The sequence below is a fragment of the Lutjanus erythropterus genome, chromosome 7 (assembly GCF_056507025.1).
Source record: "Lutjanus erythropterus isolate fLutEry1 chromosome 7, fLutEry1.hap2, whole genome shotgun sequence".
Classification (NCBI taxonomy): domain Eukaryota; kingdom Metazoa; phylum Chordata; class Actinopteri; order Lutjaniformes; family Lutjanidae; genus Lutjanus; species Lutjanus erythropterus.
The window spans coordinates 27,483,165-27,501,749 of record NC_139323.1 but is presented as its reverse complement, the minus strand read 5'-3'; the positions used below and the strand labels follow the sequence as shown (position 1 = coordinate 27,501,749).

The 18,585-nt window shown below is 40.7% G+C and overlaps 1 protein-coding gene across 1 annotated transcript in view; it reads left to right on the top strand.

Moving 5' to 3' along the window:
* The window catches only part of fbn3 (fibrillin 3), an 87,014-nt gene that overhangs the window by 43,979 nt on the left and 24,450 nt on the right, over positions 1 to 18,585 (top strand). The window contains exons 8-15 of the mRNA XM_084723422.1: positions 727 to 852; positions 7,295 to 7,420; positions 13,837 to 13,989; positions 15,549 to 15,779; positions 16,053 to 16,196; positions 16,456 to 16,575; positions 17,376 to 17,501; positions 17,594 to 17,716. Coding sequence (XP_084579548.1) covers positions 727 to 852; positions 7,295 to 7,420; positions 13,837 to 13,989; positions 15,549 to 15,779; positions 16,053 to 16,196; positions 16,456 to 16,575; positions 17,376 to 17,501; positions 17,594 to 17,716 — 1,149 coding nt within the window. The remainder of the gene's footprint in view (positions 1 to 726; positions 853 to 7,294; positions 7,421 to 13,836; positions 13,990 to 15,548; positions 15,780 to 16,052; positions 16,197 to 16,455; positions 16,576 to 17,375; positions 17,502 to 17,593; positions 17,717 to 18,585) is intronic.

Here is an 18,585-nt window from a genome sequence, read left to right as displayed (position 1 = left end):
CAATTATATGACTTCAAAGTGACCACAAAGATACAAAAGTAACACAACGAGACACAAAACAACTACAAAGAGAAACAAAATGACTACAAATAGACACTGTGTCTCTTTCAATCTGTGTGTGCTCCCTCAAAGGAGCAGGATGTTTTACATCTCTGAGCCCAGGGAACCGGTGTTTCGTAATCCGTCCATGTGGACTTTGCTTAGTGACTGTCGCTGAGGTGAACATAAACCCACTGTGTGTGTGTGTGTTTTCCAGGGAATCCACAGTTTCTTACAGGAACCCGCCCACTGACATATCCCCAATACTGGTAAAAGTGACTCACGTTGAATGCTGGGAAAAACGTACATTTAAAAAGCCATTTCCTGTTCTAACATGAGCTGGAGTGGGTCTTTCTGGAAGTGGTCTTAGGCATCACTGCCAGCGCCAAGTTACTACTCGTTCCCTTTGCAAACAAGCAGGATTATGAAGAACAGTGTTTTAGTGATAGAACCTATGCCAGAAACATCCTCCAAAATATGCTTTGAACCTCAGTTAATTATTATAAACTTTTATTAGAATACACATTGTTTGAAGTTTGTCAGATTCCTTTTTTTATGGTTTTTGGTGTATTACAGATATATGAAGTTTCATGTCCAGAATGCTCTGCAGATGCCAGTAGTCATTATAGCCCCCATTATTATCTGCTTCTTCTCACCAGTTTCTGTGTCTTTCTTTCCTTCTCTTAGATGTGGACGAGTGTCAGGCTGTACCGGGTCTTTGTGCCGGAGGTAACTGCATCAACACCGTGGGATCCTACGAGTGTAAATGTCCCGCCGGCCACCGTCAGAGTGAAACCACCCACAAATGTGAAGGTGAGTCTGAGTAGCAGTAGTAGAAGACATGTTCAACGATTACGAAAGAACACTTTATCACTAGGACCAAAATTATAATGTCATCATATAAAAATGTGTAACTCTGATCAATAAACAGACCAGGATAAGCAGGTATCTTGATGTGCTGCTGTTGTTGTCTAAAATGCCAGGTGAAGAGTTACAGGGGAAATATTAATGAGGTAGATAAAGCAACGCAGTTTCAAACACACTGCTTACAAGAAGAGACAGTTGTTGTAAGCAAGGAGACAGTTACGGGTACAGCTTCGGTCTTTTTTTTTCAAAATTAAATGTTTTATCTTATTGTAAAGTCTTAACCTAAACAACGCTGCTGAACATACTGAAATAAAGCAAAGAAAACCAAGCTAATGTTAACATTTTGAAGCGACAAACTTCGTTATTAACTGAGATAAAGCATAATAACTACAAACTGTTTTCGAAAAAATCTAATAATCCCAAATAATCCCATCTCCCAGACTGGGGCTGAACAATTAATTACATTTTTATTTGCTGCGATTTTGAAATCACAGGACATGCAATATTTGTTAAAAGCGAAATGTTTGCCAAAATACCTTTCTAAATTACATAAGATGTCCTGGCTTGCACATCATATTCTAGAGGCTTAATAAAACTTTTTTGGTAAAGATCCCTGCAAAGTCACACCATAATCCTTTTGTTTTTCAGTGAAAATGAAAATATTGATTTTAAAAATGTTTAATTCCCTTTAATATTGCAAATCCCACACTCCTCCACACCCAGTAATATAAGACATGGTAAGCATTAAAGTTAGTGCAAATCAATGATTGTACCGCACGGATTTTTTTTTTATTTTTTCCCTTTTCTTTTCAGTCGACTGTCATTTGTATTTTACTTGAGAATATCTGCCTTTTACTTGCATTTATTACTACAGCTAATTACTTGATTATTATTTTTTTTTTATTCCCGTTTAAAATGCTGTGTGGTTTGTCTGTTGTTGGTTTTAAAATTAAAAAAAAAAAAAGTTGATCACAAAAATACCTACTAATAATCAACAAAGCACTATGAAACTTAAGTTCGCTAATCCAAAAAAAAGATGGTGAAACTTTAATTAGATTTTATGAAAATAAAACAACCAGTGACTGTCTAGCTTATGAGAGGGAACCTCGTGCCCTGATGAAGACTGTGAGTTTAAACGTGGATTTTTATATTCACAATCAGAATTCCTCTGATTTTTACTAGACTGCCAAACAATACTTTGGACTTTGATGATTAGTAAGCTTGACAGTTGTTATTTGTTTTATTTATATCTAAGTGCAGGCTCTATATTTGAAGAGCACCTGATTTGTCATTTTTATATTACGAACAGTACATGTGATCCAATGCAGGAGTCCCTACGTTTTTTCGTCTTCAGTGAGATGTCGTTGAGTTAATGGCGAGGCGGTCATGCACCGTGCACTTTACGATAACCTTGGGGTTTGCTGGGATCGGTTGGCAAATCTCGACGGGCCGTTTAAAAGCGATGACATGTTCAGAGTTAAAGAAGTCTGGACATGTGCACATAAACACACACGCGCACACATGGAAACACACACGCAGAGTGGATTCACATTACAACGTGTTGATTGTGTGGAATTTAAACAATGCCCAGGCTAAACAGTCTGATACTTAGCCAGGCATGGGGTTGTGTCTCTTGGACTGACGCCGATGTGTTCCTAGTCTTTTGGGAGGATTACAGAGAGCTCTTAAACTGTTCCAGCCAGATGACATCTATTCTACTGAGCAGGACCTGGCTGAACCTGCCGTATCAGTGCATGAATTATTGTCTAAATTCTCCTTTTATTAACTTGTAGCATGGCTCAGAGGCGCACGAGAAACAGGAAGAATACAACTTGTTTACCAAAACAAACAAGCCTCTCCACCTTCAGGTTCATGAGAAGCAATTACCATGACAAACATAAAAAGTGATTTACGTCGCAGTGGATGAAGGAGGAAATGAGGAGGATGACTTCACTAAATTCACCAGAGTCCCAGTTTCAGTTGTGGTTTTGGGTGGACGCCACCGCCGGTTCAGGACTCACAGTAAGGAGAGAGTGAGGACTTCCAGAGAGATGCTAAGCTCAGCGCACAGAGATTTAGATTTGGGTGTGGATGTTACATTCCAGCTGGGACCAAACAGCACAGAGAGGATTGAGAAGTTATATCATACGCTGTCTCAAGGACACTCTGAGACAAGGTAGAGACACAGCGGGAGCTCAGGATTAGAAAGTCCTGTAACCTTCATACCCAACTCCCTGGTCAAAAAGTTATTTAGTTTAGTTCTTAATACTTTGCTATATTGAACAAACTGGCAACGAATAACTGTGTGGTGACCGATGAGAAATAAAGAGCGAGAGAGAAAACCCTGATGATTTTTGGAGCTGAGGGTTGCTTGGTGGTGAGACATTTGAACCTTAAATTACACACAATCAGCCTCTTTCCACCACTTTATACACGGTGTTAACTCTATTTTCTGGTTAGAGCAGGACTACAGCCGCAACTAATGATTATTTTCATCCTTAATTAATCTCTCAGTTACTTTCCAGGGTGGGTCCTTAAAAAATATTAAATAACCTCAAGCTGTTTTGGAAGGTCTTAAATATTTAATTATTGAACATCTCTGCTATCCTGTTGCACTCTTTTAGGTTTTTGCTAATAAATGTGTTGTTGTCATTTTGCCTTACTTATAATGTTGAACTGAGCAATGTATTTACTCTGAAGAGTACACTAATAGTTTCACATTAGGTGCTTTTTTATTACAAAATTGGCCCTATTAAATTTTGGCAATAAAAAGTCTTTCATTCATACATGTGGACATCCTGCTTTCAAATTAAAACGTTTGATCTGTGAATTGAAGGAAAAAGTAAAGAATGTCTTTTATAGTATCCCATTATCATCGATGAGACTCAAAATTCAGATTTTGTCTAAAAACAGTAATATGAAGTAGACAAAAAATCCTCATGTTTTACTACTCTAAACTACTACTACACATTCATTAAAAAAACGGTTTTATCATCAGTAAACAGGATAATACAACTGGTGTGACAAGAGATGACCTTTTGAGTAGGTTTTTAGCCTCACTGCTTGTGACACTCACTGCATTGGAAATAACATACTACACACTACATACCTAAAATGTGTACTATTTTTCAAAATACTACTCTTTTCAGACGTACTGTTCAGTGCGTATCACACCTAATCCATGCCCACGATGAACTGATTTAAAATTATATTCTTTTGTTCCAAATGAAATCAGACTTACATTTAAACCGCCGTGGTCACTGTCTGCCTTTGTCTGCCATGTTCTTGTCATCACTACTGCATAGTATTATGTTATATAGTGTCCAGTGAGTATGAACCTCATGTACCATTTTAAATTTCAAATATAGCCTTTGTCAAAAAAGAGACCACACATGGACTAAAATTTAAATTTCTCAATTCAGCAAATCAGTCGTCAGAATTATGGGGATCATTTGCATTATTATGTTTGTTAAATCATAAGGCACGTTCATTGTTTCTGTGACGTTTTTTAAACTGATCTGTTATTGTTGCAGTTTTGTCATTTGACCAATGCAGAGCAAGAGGAGAAAGAGTTCAGTGTTTGTAAAGCTCGTAAAAACAAAAGAACAGTTGTGACGTGTATCTGAAGTCATGGATCGGCAGGAAACGCATGTTTAGTGAAATCTCACAAACAATCAGAGCAGCTCCTTTGGGGCAAGTTTTATTTTTTTTATTGAACTGCTCTTCTAGCTAATGCACAAACAGCCTCCCTGAGAGCTTTCACAGGGAAATTAGTGAGGTTTTGGAGCAGTTAAGATGAACTGCAGTTAAGATGTCATGGGTGTCTGATCGTTTTGGGCACAACAAGGCACCTGGTTTTATGGCCCACTTTGAGTTCAGACTGTGCTTAACAGTCTCTCTGTTTTCCCCTCCTCCTCCTCCTCCTCCTCCTCCTCCTCCTCCTCCTCCTCCTCCTCCTCCTCCTCCTCCTCCTCTTTCTGCTTTTTTTGCTTCTCCTTCCATTTTCCTTCCATAAATACAGTCGTTTGGCTTAAAACCAGCTGTTAGTGCTGAACAAAGAAACACTTACGGCATCTGGGAGACGTTCTCATTACACACACAGACCTCCCCGTTGCTCTGACGCTCACGGATTCTCACGCACTCGCTCTGTACAAACACACACACAGAGACAGTTTCACACGTCCAATTTTAGATTAGATAAAATAACACAAACTGGACAAATTCTGCTCATACTTCATCGAAAGTTTTTCACATATTCACGAGTGTTATGGATATGTAAACACAGTTAAACATGGCAGATTTGACGCCTCAGTTGTAGACATTTATCCAGGTGACACGCATTTCCCTCAGCCAGTCCCACAGCGCTTCGTCTGTGTGCAGTGTAATGTCTGGCGTGCTGTTGCTGCTGCTGACACAAAGTTTATTTGGCTGCGTTTTTACAGCCTCACCTAGGCCTTCTGCCACTGCTGTCAGACAGGAGTCAGCAGGGGAATAACGGCCTCTTAGCTTCCCACGGCAGGCGTTACTACGCACATCCACGCCGAGACACAGACACGCACACAGGAAAACGCACATGGGTATAAGTTACTCCCAAAAGACAAACACTTACACACCCTTTGCTTTTCCAACTAAACGTGAAGGGCACACGCACCACGTCTGCGCTAATGCCGCTGTAATTATGCCCCGCAGTGGTGCAGTAATTACGCATACGTATAAATAAGCGTGACACATCATAAAAACCCAATACCTTCTGGAACTTCACTTTGGGTTCCCCCCGTCATGGAGCACTGAGGCCTCATCTCACTGAATAATACAATTTAATGCCATCATAAAGTGCTGCACCACACCAAGGTGGGCCCTGCCAAGCAGTGTGCCCAGGTACTCTCAGACAACCGTTTAAATAAGGTCAGCTTATTCACTATAACCTGGGCAGTTTTGGTTCTTTTGGTGCAGGCATTTCTTTCAATTTAGTTGCCATTTTGTAGATTGGAAGCAGCTGTAGATAGTAGGGATGCACATTGCATATGCACATATTGGATTTTTGCTGACACCCAGTATGATGATGTTTCCAACTTATTTTGACAGATGCAAATACTGATAGAGGCACATATTTTTTTAAAAATTTATCTACAAGAGAGCATCAAGTCTCTCTTGTAGTGGGCTCAGACTTACATGCATTGCATGTGCATAATTAAAATGTCATCTTATCGCCCTGTCATATCGGCAGAAATGTTCATTTTATGATACCGATGAGTGGTATACATGTGTATGTTTTGTACTGCAGGATTCCTTTTGTATGGAAGTATTTTCCTGCACACATATTTTTAATTTCTGCCCACATACGAGTTCTTCTTGAGATTGCCTTGTTGTCTTATCTTATCGTACAACAACTTGTCCTTTCAGTATTAATGTCTCCTTATAATTTTTCTCTTTTCTCTTACAAATGTTGATAGGGCTGGGTATCATTCAAAATGCTTTGATACTAGACTGATATGATGCTTGAGTGTCTTTTGATACATCACTCTGAGGAAGAGAAACAAACGAAACCAAACTTTTAATTTGTCAGATGTTGCCTAATCCCAACAAGCACTCCAAAAGTTCAAGCTACTTCATACTGTGTTGACTCTGGAGGCCCCTGGGGCTAAAGTGGTAGTGTTTCCACTGCCACAACCACAACATATAACATCAAAAACAAAATTATCTGAAGAAAAATCTCCCCCTGGTTCTGATTAACGTACCACTCAGTGTAACTTTGCCTGGGAAAATGTATTGTTCATATTCTTTCATCTGATTTCAAGGTGAATCTGACCTGGCGACAGGTACGTAGAATAACTATAAATAGCCAATATTCTTGCTGATGATCTTGTTCGTCATATAGACTCATCTGTATTAAATTGAGACCATTTTATACCCAGTTAAAAACTACTTGTGGCAGGTTTAAATATAATAAATCTAAAATTGGCTACATATATATTAAAAAAATCTGCAGATATTTGATCAGTGTCCAAGTTAACAAGACTCTGATGACTCATACTCATTAGTTTGTGCTGCTGCTGCTGTTCTTGTCTCACTGAGCTTCACAGTTTATATTGTTGGATTGTCTCTGTGATGAGTTGTAGCCTGAACAGAACACACCAGAAGTGAAGTAATTCCATTGTGGTAGACTGCAGATCTGTTTGGTTTTCTTAATTTATCCTTGGGGAGAAACAGTTACTCCAGTGCAATAAACTTTTACTGCAGTGAGCTACTGCATCTCTCCAAACAAAGAAATTTTCAACACTGAAATTTTCGTCAGCGCTGGCGTGCGGTGTGTACTCGACAGATGTGTCCTGCGATGTGTTGATCTGAGGTGTTTATGATGCGACTGCATGTTTTTTGTGTGTTTCAGATATCGATGAATGCAGCACCATCCCCGGCGTGTGTGATGGAGGCGAGTGCACCAACACCGCTGGTAGCTATGTGTGCACCTGTCCACGAGGCTACATCTCCAGCACAGACGGCTCCAGATGTGTGGGTGAGTCTCACACACACATAGACGACACGTTTCCAACACATCTCGTTGTGTGTTTCCTCGCCCCCCGGCTGGCCGAAAGCTTCACATCTGGCCGCTAACTCCTCTCCCTCCATGACTGCTTCCTGTGAGTGGAGTTCTGATGAGTCAAGCTGGCCTGCAGTACAGACCTGTGGTCACCATGTGCAGACAAACACACTTGCACGCACTATTTGGCCTTGACAGCTTTAATCTACTCTAATGTTAGTGCCCCTCTGACTCATTCACGCACACACACGCTGACACACACACGCTGCATACTTCACTGACATGTCCCATGAAACACTACCAGGTGTTAATCTATTCCTGCAATCCTCACCCCTCATGGCAGCCACAGAGAAACACAAACAGGTGTTAATATATTATTTCAAGATTTAGCCCCAAAACAGACAGCTCAGGGTCCATCTGTTTAACCCTATCAGCATCACAGGCTCAGCCGAACTCTCCTTCAATAAAAGCTCCTGTAATAAAGTTAAACCTCTGGATTGCTCTAATTCAATACATGTTTCCTCCCAGTTACATCTTTCATTGTGAACTTTATTGTAAATTCTCTCCGCTACTTAGGTTATTTTCTAGTTTCCATGCAATCCACCCTGAGTCATCTGTGTAAAATAACGAGCTTCTCTGTTTTTACTTTGGGGGAAAAAAGCTCAGGGGAAATGGGTCGAAAAATACCAAGAACAGTTCCCAGAGTCTCACATGTACCCACACGTGCACATATATAAACAGGGTGGGGGCTGATCTCACAGGTAGTGTGTGAGCTGGCCTGTCAATTGGTTGTTTAGCTTCAGTGTAACAGGCATATGGTGTTGTTTAAGAGAAAGGAAAGGAAAACAAAAGATGGGACCACTAAGCTCAACATGGTAAAACCATTGACTGTAAATAAAGATGGACGACATGTTTCCACTTCCTCCCCCTGTATAAGAATGAAACAAAAATATCCTGGATATGAGCGGAACTCAGCTGTCAATCATGACATGAAACCCAAGTTTTATAACAGCAAATAACTAATTAAAGCCAATTTATCACACTATGGGCCTGTTCAGCATCAGACTTTCCACAAGATATTATAACCTGGCTGGAAGGATTTCTCATATTCAACTACAAGAGCATTAATGACTTCAGGTGTTTGATGAGGCCTGGTTGGCTGTCAGCGATAAAATTCATCCCACAGTTATTGGATGGGGTTGAGGTTATGGTTTTATGTGGGCCGATTAAGTTGCTGATGATGAGTTAGCATCTGGAAGCAGCGGCCAGTGTTTTGGGGCTCCCTGCAGAGCCAGCGGATATCAGATTTTTACCTCCCCTGCATTCCATGTAAGCCTTTGTTTTGTTGTTTTATTTTGTTAAACCCTTTTTGAACTGGTACTCTTCCTGGTGTCTGCATTCGGGTCCTCCTTTTGTTGAATTATTACAGTAAATAAAACAATGAAACAAAGATTTACATGGAATGCAGGGGAGGTAAAAATCCAAGGAGTCCAAGGAAAAACAGAATCCACAAAAGGCAAACTCAAAACACAGTTCAGGGGAAAAACCACGGCAGACACACGGAAGGGAGACAAACGGGAAGCAGGCTGACTGACATGAAAAACAAGCACGAACTGACAAAGACACTGGACTAAATAGAGGGAACTAACAAGACACAGGAGGGAAAACAGGTGAAACACATGACAATCAAAAGGGCGGGAAAACAGACAAAGACAGGAAGTAAAAATAACAAAGTCACATGAGGGAGAACCAATCCTACAAAATAAAACAGGAAGTGTCCAACAGAAACGAAAACCATGACATGGACAGGCAATCGGGCAGAGAAGAACACATTTGCAAACTTGCAGACTGGAGCAGCTCTGTTGAGTTTGTGTTATTCTTAATTCTGACACCAAGATTTTTATATCGGTTATCAGTCTCCTTGATTATTAATAATCAGTATCAATATCAGTCCTGAAAAAAAGGTCAATCCCTACTGCCAACAAAAGATTCTGCACTTCTATGCAGATATGCAATTTCTGTATGGACGTGGCATTTTATTATTGTCACGTTAAAACAGGAAAGGGCCTTCTACTGACCCACAAAGTTGGGAGCAAACTATAATTCTATGCTAAAGCTTTAAGAATGTCCTTAGGTTGCCCAACCCAAACCATGAATAATAGCCCCTCAAATGCGCAAATATGCAGACACGAGTATCTGCATATATTTGGAGGCACTGGACAAGGGGAAGAAAAGAGAGCAAGGGAACACAGAAAAGCAAAAATGTCACAGGAGGAGGAAAAAAGTGAGAAAAAGAGAGGCAAAAGGATGAAGAGGTGATGGAAGATAAACAAGCAGGTGAAGCACTGGAGGGAGGAGTGAAAGACAATCAGGATCATGATGCAGTAAATACAGCCTGTGCTGATATGTGTGTGCGAGTGTGTGTGATAAAGTGGATCACACACTGACACACTGCTCCAATCACCCAAAAGCTCTCCATCTGTCTGCTTTTATGCGTGTCCATATATTTCTTTTTTTCCCTTTCCACTGTCATCCCCTTTCTTCTTCTTTGCCCTGAAGAGAAATGTTTCTCTCCCTCTCCGTCTGTATTTCTCTCTGTCTCTCTGGATCACACTAGAGCTCATTCTCTCAGCTAACAGTTCAGTGATTTACATTAGAAGCTCTCTCTATTTATTCTGGACATGCATGTTTCCATTTCCATCAGGATTTTCTCTTTTCTTTCGCTCCATCCCCTCTGGCTGATTTGTTTTTTCCTTTTTTTTTTTAACTGTTTATCTCTCAAACTGAAGCATTCTCGCCCTCTCCTCCTCCTTATCTTTCTTATCATTTCCTCCTGGAACTTTTTTTAATCCCATCCTCTCACATCTGGATCCTGCGCCTTGCTTCCTCCAGTTGTGGCTGATTTTCTGCAGCCCGCTGGAGGGAAAGAGGGGAAAAAAAGAGAGAGCAAATAAAACAGGTGCCAGACACAACCACCATATATCCTTCCTCCGTCTCTATCCCACTTCCAAAATGGACAAGACGATCAGGAGGAGACACAGATAAACCCAAACAAAACCAGACTAGACCAGGTCAGCTTCAGTCCGTTTTTTAGATATTTTAAACATCATCCAAAGCCACACTTGTATCTGTTGTCTTTACATGACAACACACTTTGATTAAATTTCCCATGCCATCAGATCTCTGTTTTTTTGTGGTGAATTAAACCGAGTATATTGGTTTTGCAGGGCTGATTTCTTGCACACTTGGCTTCATGTTATAGTAGCAGAATGAATAGTTCAGGGCCAAAGTTACTCCTAACCTCCTGCTGAACCTGAAGGAGCTGTCATGATATTTCCTCAGTTATACAGTTAGTGACTAAAATAGGTGTCTGTAACTTTACAGTCACTTTGAACCTGCAGGATCATTATTAGTGGGCTGGACTATGACTTAAGAATGAGAGTTAAGAAAAAAGAGTAAAGTACAGTAAACTATTTGATTCATATTTACATCTTCAGTTGCTGTTACCTGCATTTTGTTCTCGTCACGTTGCAGCTGATAAAATTCCAGCATTTTCTAATGAACGAGTGGACGACAATGAATTAAATATAATAGTAAATCATAACTTCTTGACTCTTCTCACCACTCCTGGATTTTAAGATGGATGTCGCCCCAACTCCATCGGTAGGGCTGGGTATCGTTCACAAAACGGTACCGGTAGCAATACCTTGACTTCAATACAGATTCCTGAACAATATTTTTTTGCAAAAATACCACTGAATACCTGTTATGTTGTAACGTTCAACAACATAGGAGCAACTAAAGTAATGATGATGTTGCAGTAACATCGTTAAAATGTCACAAATGATTCGTCCCACTTGCACCGTTGCAGGGACATACTGTGTTTGTTGGGCTGGAACTGAAAACCTCCCTGAGTCAACTCTGAGTTCAGAATTAGGCTGAGTTAGAGTTTGTTAAACCTGCTCTCTGAAACAGGGTTAGGTGTGCTGGCCTGTGTTGTGTGGGATGTACTGTCCTGTGGTGAAGTAGGCCAGTGGGAGCAGTTGGGGGTGCCTGACAGTAATCAGAGCCTAATGCCCTGTCACACGGTGGAAGCTTGGAAAAAAAACAAAACAAACAAAAAAAAACAACGAATACCTGTCCAGCCAGTCAGTCTGTAAAAACACCTCACCAAATGAAAGCATATGCTTTGTGTAGTGGAGCAACACTAGCGAGTAAACCACGGTCTGGATCCAATTTAAGTCATCATCATCCTCATCAGCAAACCCCCTCCTCCTCCGCTCCCCTTTCTCCTCCACCCGGTCTCCAGCTCAGTCGGTCCTATGGGATGTTTGCTCTTTTATTTGTGCATTTTTATGCGTGAATGTATGCAAGAATATGCATGTGCATTCATGCATGTTTTGTGTCTGTGTCTGTGGATATGTATGGGAATGCGTATCTGTGTGTGTAATGCATGTAAATGTGTGTGTACTGTACTGTATGTGCTCCCAGACACAGCGCAGCCCCTCATGTTCTATCTAATTGGCAAGAATTGCTCCACATGGAACTGATTAATTCCAGACTGCTGGCTCATTAGTGAGTTAATCGACTTGTGCTCCTCCCTCCTCCCCCCTTCTTCATTCTTCATTCTGGCTTTCCTTTTTTCTCCCCCTTCTTTCTGTAGATGCAGTTAAAATTCTCTCTCACATATGTTGTTGACTTTCTAAAATAACACCTCCTCACTCAGCCTTTTTCCTTCTCTTGGTATCCTGCCTTAAATACCCAGAAAACCCTCCTGTCTTCTTCTCCATTTACTCCTCACACACGCTCTTTGAACCCCAGCCCCCTCTCCTGCCCCATTGACCCTGACCTGGAAAACTGTAACAAATAAAGACCCTCTTTTGGAGGCCCTTCGGATTCCTGCAGTTAGTTGAGACCCCAGGCAACCTTTCCCACTGCCAGCCCATAAAGAAGCTTCCTCCACAGCCACCATGGAAAAGGCCAAGCCGGCCCCTCTGACTTACAGCACCGCTGTTGTGAGAGCGGCGATTACCTGTAACCTTTTCCCACATATAATGGAGTGTCACTGGTGGAATTAGGACTTAAGTTGTTATCTGAAGCTCTGAATAACTTAACACCAGTCTGAGAAGCAGAGTTTCACTGCCCTCTCTGGTTAAAATGTTCCAGTCGCATAAGTACAACCGACTCAGCGGCACTGATGGTAGGTGTTTAGTGTGCTCTGTTGCACCTGTAGCCACACCTAACAGTGATGTCACAGTACACTGCTACATCACTACTGATGTAGAGAAGTTAAAAAAAATGTAGAGCAGCAAAAACAGGACATTTCTGCTTCTGTTAACTTGCACTTTACAGGACCAGTGTGTATGTTTTACAGGGATCTATTAGCAAAACATGGCATAAATTAAATATTCATTAGTGTAATGAATTTGTATGTGTTCATTAGTGTATTATCACCTCAAAATAAGAATCATTGTGTTTTCTTTACCTTAGAATGAGATGATTATATCTACAGAGGACATGGGTCCTCTTCCACAGTCTACCACATTGTCCCACGATGTTTCTACCGTGGCCCAGAACAGACAAAGCAAACACTGGCTTTAGATGTGGCCTTCGAGTTTCGAGTGCCTCCTACAAGTGGCCAAGTTTTTATAGTCTGCAAGCTGACCACTAGATGCCACTAAATCCTAAACACCAGCCGTGTAAGACTGCATTTGGCTTCAGGTGTAGAAAAATATCTCATCTTCATGACTCATTTTGAATATTAAGATTATTTTAGATAACCTGTGTGATGTTGTATTTGGTCTAACAATTCTAAATGGCATTCAGAAATATATTTAAGATGATGAGAAAATTTACTGTGGTATTTTCCAGCTTTGCATATTATTTAATGCCTTCAAATGCCCATAAAATAGAACATGTACATCTTGAATTGCAAAATTGTAGCCTTATCTTTGATGTGTATGAAGGGAAATGAGTCTTTCAAAAATACATAAAAAATAATATAAGACATCTTTGTTTTTATTTCTCCAGACATTCACTAAGACATAATGTATGTACAAATAGTTTGCTTGGAACAATAATGTGTGCGAATTGCAAATTGGACCAGGATTGGTTTCCAAACTATTTCTGATGTCACTTATCATGCTCAAAGACCCCACCCCTTTAAATCAGATTTGCAATGAGCACAGAGAAACTTTACACTTTCAGTAGATAAATGTGAAAGCATCCGTCTAGTGTCAGGCGCTGTGCGTACATCATTCTGCACAGTGAAGCTCAATCATCCAACTATAGGAATAACAAGAAAAGCTTATTTTTAGGTGGCAGAGGCTTTAAACTTATATTACTGCCTGCTCCTTTGATTAATCCTGTTAATGTGTGTCATTTTCCTCCAGATCAGCGTGTGGGCACCTGTTTCTCTGCTCTGGCAAATGGCCGCTGTGCTGCAGAGCTGACCGGTCAGTTCACCAAGATGCAGTGCTGCTGTGACACGGGACGCTGCTGGGCTTTGGGACAGATCCCCGAGATGTGTCCTGTCAGGGGGTCTGGTGAGTACACACGAAAACAAGACACACAGAACATGCAAATCAAACCACACATGGCTTCAACAACAAAGAGATGGATATGAGCTTGAAACCAGGACAGAACATCCATCACCTCCTTCCTCTGCTGACAAAAACACTGGCAGTCTCCACAACAGATTGTCTCTGACTTGGCACAAGCTCTGGCAGTAAATAAAGCCATGACAGAGTAAATGTTTCACAAGCCAAATGAGTTTAACACAATAATGTTAAACTAGACAAGACTGACGCCGTTAGAGAGGGAGCTTTGAGTTTGTGTGTGTGCGTGTGTGTGTGTGTGTGTGTGTGTGTGTGTGTGTGTGTGTGTGTGTGAGACAGAGAGGGAAGAGCCTCCACTCAAGCTGATGAGCATGATGTCATGAGCGCAAACCAAACAGAGAAAGCTGGAAGAGATTTGTGCAGGGATAATGACCCATCATCTCCTCAGTCGAGCTGGAATTCAGAAAACTCTTCCCCTGCGTGAGACCGTGTGATCCATAACTGATCTGTTACTGATCTGCTTTCACGGGCACCGCCAAAATAAGATGTGTGTGTATGTGTGTGTGTGTTTCATTTATTGTAACTATCAAACTGAAAATCTATCAAAATCGAAAAAACATGCAGACACACAAACATACAGGGCTGTAAATGCAACATACACACATAGACATACATGCATACATACACAGGTTTGGGTCACATTACTTTGAAATGTACTCAGTTACTGAAAACAAATTACATGGAAGTTTTTGCAAAAAGTAATATAATCTATTGGATTATAAAAAACATGTTATAGATTGAATATATTATCTTCATAATATTAATAACAAATTATGTAAGTGTAAATGAATCTGTTTTAAACCTTCTGACATCATGAGATGCCCACCTTAGCTCCCTCTCCTGAATTTTATGCGGTCACCCTAAATGGCACTGTTGCATACAGTAAGAAGAAAATGTTTAGACTTTCTCTCTGGGCATGTGATGAAATAAGTGCACAAATATGACAGTACACGGTAAACCAAAGATGTATTCAAAAATTTAATCAAGTAATCCTTGACAATGTAACTATAGTCAAATGTGATCTGGGCTGATTATACCCAACCCTGTACTCCTCTACACTGGACTTGGTGTAGCTACATGCCAATGCAGAGAAGAGTGGATCATTCTAAGTGCACATTTTTTGCTCATTACTTGGTCAGGCTTTTCTCCAGTCAAAGCATATCTGAAACCAGCGATACTTGTACAGTTAGACGGTCGATTTAACAACAAACTTCAACAAAAGAACATCAAAATTTATTGCAAAGAGCATCGGCCTGTTTGAAATCTGCAATTCCAGGAAACAGTGAGTACATTTCAAGTGTGTACACTTAATTGCTCGGGCTGATCCAAAGTGCTTGTGAGTCTGGAAGACTGTAATGATCCGCATAAACTGTTTAAACACAGAATCTGTGTTGGCACAACTTGAGAGAGTGAGATGAAGAAATATTCTTCCTCACTTTCATCTACATCCACTGACTTGTTCCTTGTGATCTCTGCTTCTCTTGCAGATGAGTTCAGGCGTCTGTGCATTGTTGGTGTTCCCCAAGGCCTCCCTAATGTCTACCCTAACGGACACTTCCCCAACACCAACGGCAACGGCTTCAACTATGGATACAAGTTCCCACCAAATGGCAACGGTAACGGAGGAGGCATCGGTGGCAATGGAGGAGGAAGCTTCGGCGGCAACGGAGGAGGCTTTGGGGGCAATGGAGGAGGACTTCTGACCCACCAACGAATCAGTGAGTCACACTGTGGCTTTGAATGAGTCTGTTAAATGGTACTGGATAAAACATTTTTCCTAAACACACAGCAGTCTACAGGGGGATACACTTGAAATGTTTGTTTTGGCATCTAGGGCAAAAATCTGAAATTGATTTCTTTATCTTGTGGAGTCTTTCTAGTGTAAAATAACTTTCATACATACATAACATAATATTCTGTAAAGGGGCTGGAGATGGAAGATCGGACTAAGTTCTGTTTCTTTTGTTAATGTGTCCATTCTGTGTTCTCAGGCACGGTTTCTGTGAATGACTCCATCGACGTGTGCAAACATTTCACCAACCTGTGTCTGAACGGACGCTGCATTCCCACACCCACAAGCTACCGCTGCGAGTGCAACATGGGCTACAGACAGGATGTTCGTGGGGAGTGTATCGGTAGGAAACATGTTCACACACTGATGCGTGCATTATGATCAGTTCTCCCTGAACCATATAGGCAGACAGAGTGACTGTGTGACACAGTTAATTACATGCACTGCACTGCCATCTTCTGCCGATTTAAGGAACTTAATGCAAGTGTAGGTTGATGCTTGCATCTGAGAAATCTGCTCAAATGTGTTTGATATTTAATCCCATTTACAGTCAGGATATCTCGTTCAATCCCTGTTTTTTTTGTTTGCTTTCTTTTACCCAGATGTGGACGAGTGTGTGAGTAATCCCTGTATCAATGGAGACTGTGTCAACACACCTGGATCCTACCACTGCAAGTGCCATGAGGGCTACCAGGGAACCTCCACCAAACAAGCCTGCATTGGTATGTCTGACTGTCAAACTAGATTATGCCATGTTTCCACTGCATGGCACAGCTCATATCGACTCTACTATTTTTTGCTTTTCCATTGTCAAAAGTCCTGGATAGTAAGTGATACCTGACAGAGGTGGCAAAACTTTGCGAATACTCAACTCGAAAAGAAGTACAAATGGTGGTGTAAAAAAAAAAGACTGGAAAAGAATAAAATTACTGATTCAACTTCTGTAGTAAAAGTGAATAAATACAGGCTCTGAAATGTACTCAAAGTATAGACATAAAAAGTCTGTCTGTTGTGTCTTTCATGTCATTTACATTACGTGGTTTTTGTCTTGCTACATCTTTTATATTGTTTTTGTCTTCCTACATCTTATTTTGTAGATTATGTCTTGTTATGTCTTTTGTATCTTTTTCGTCTTGTTCCGTCTTTTACATCGTTTCTGTCTTGTTATATCTTATTTTGTCGTTTTTGTCCTGTTACATTACGTGATTTTTTTCATCTTGTCTTTTGTCATCTTGTGTTGTCTTGTTATGCTTGTTGTGTGTGATATGCACTCATGGATACATTAAGGAATCATCCATCCATGTAGGTTTAAATCAGTCTTGAAGGTGGCGCACAATGATGCAAAATAAATATTATCAATAATTCTCCTCAAATGCATTAAAACCAAATTCTAGTTAAGTACAGTAAACTTAAACTTAAGCATATTAACAAACTTTTTAATTTTAAAATCTAAATGATGACAGGTATGAACAATAAACTCAGTCACATCCATCTTCCCTCTTCCTCCTCTCCGTCTCTTTAGACATTGATGAGTGTATTGTGAATGGACTGATGTGTCGCAACGGCCGCTGTGTCAACACAGAGGGAAGCTTTCAGTGTATCTGCAACGCTGGTTTTGAGATCACGCCGGATGGAAAGAACTGCATTGGTAAGGAGCCAAAACAGAAACAGTTCGAACTTCACATGAACCTGTCACCTTTATAACCTTGACCTGAATTCTCCTCCTCTCTCTCACTGCAGATCACGACGAGTGCGCCACCACCAACATGTGCCTCAACGGCATGTGCATCAATGAGGACGGCAGCTTTAAGTGTATCTGCAAGCCGGGCTTCACTTTAGCGCCTAACGGACGCTACTGCACCGGTATGAATGATTTATAAAGTACAAACAGAGACCTCTCGTCTTGAGCCAAACAGGCAGCTTTAAAACAGTGTTGACAGATGGAGTGTTCATTGAAATCTTGCAGATGCCTTTTGAGCCCATTTGTGCAGCGTTTTGTTTCAGAAGAACTTTTTGAAATGTTCCCAACGTGCTATTATGCACATTCCAGAAATAGACCGATCGATCGATAAATTTATGAGTCTGTTGAGAGATTTTGTCTGGAAGCTTCAAGAGTAGCAGCCATTCCATTGCAGTCACACCATAACACAGACAGCACAGGTGCATATCCCAAATGCAGCACATATTAACCTAGATAACTCCCCGTGACCCGACTCCTCATCAAGCTCGCCATGATCTCTGAGGTCATGTGATTACATAGAGATGGAGTTTGGTTGGTTTTCAAGTGTGATAATAGGGAGTTTCCTATAAAAAAAGGTTTTCTGATGGCAAAGTAAAGCAGTGAAAATAAAACATAGCTTACACTTAAACTGTGATGGATGTTTTTAGGTAGACCTTTTTCAGGTGTCTAAAATACATGTTGTTGCTGACCCTGTCCACGGCTGCTTTTTCACATTGGGGGTGGGGGTGGGATAACTGTGACTATTGACTATTTCAAACAGCCACACTTAAAATAATCTGAACTATCCCTTTAATTAGAGCATTATAAATGAATTGACAGAGGAAAGCATGAACTCGATGGACTGATGGAAAATTTTATGGTACTTATTTTATTTATGATTGTTATTCTATTAGTCTTTTCTCCTTTTATTTTATGGTGTTGCTCATGAGATAGCTGTGAGATAAATGAAAATGTAATCCTTTGAACTACTTCTACTTACTTACACAATCCA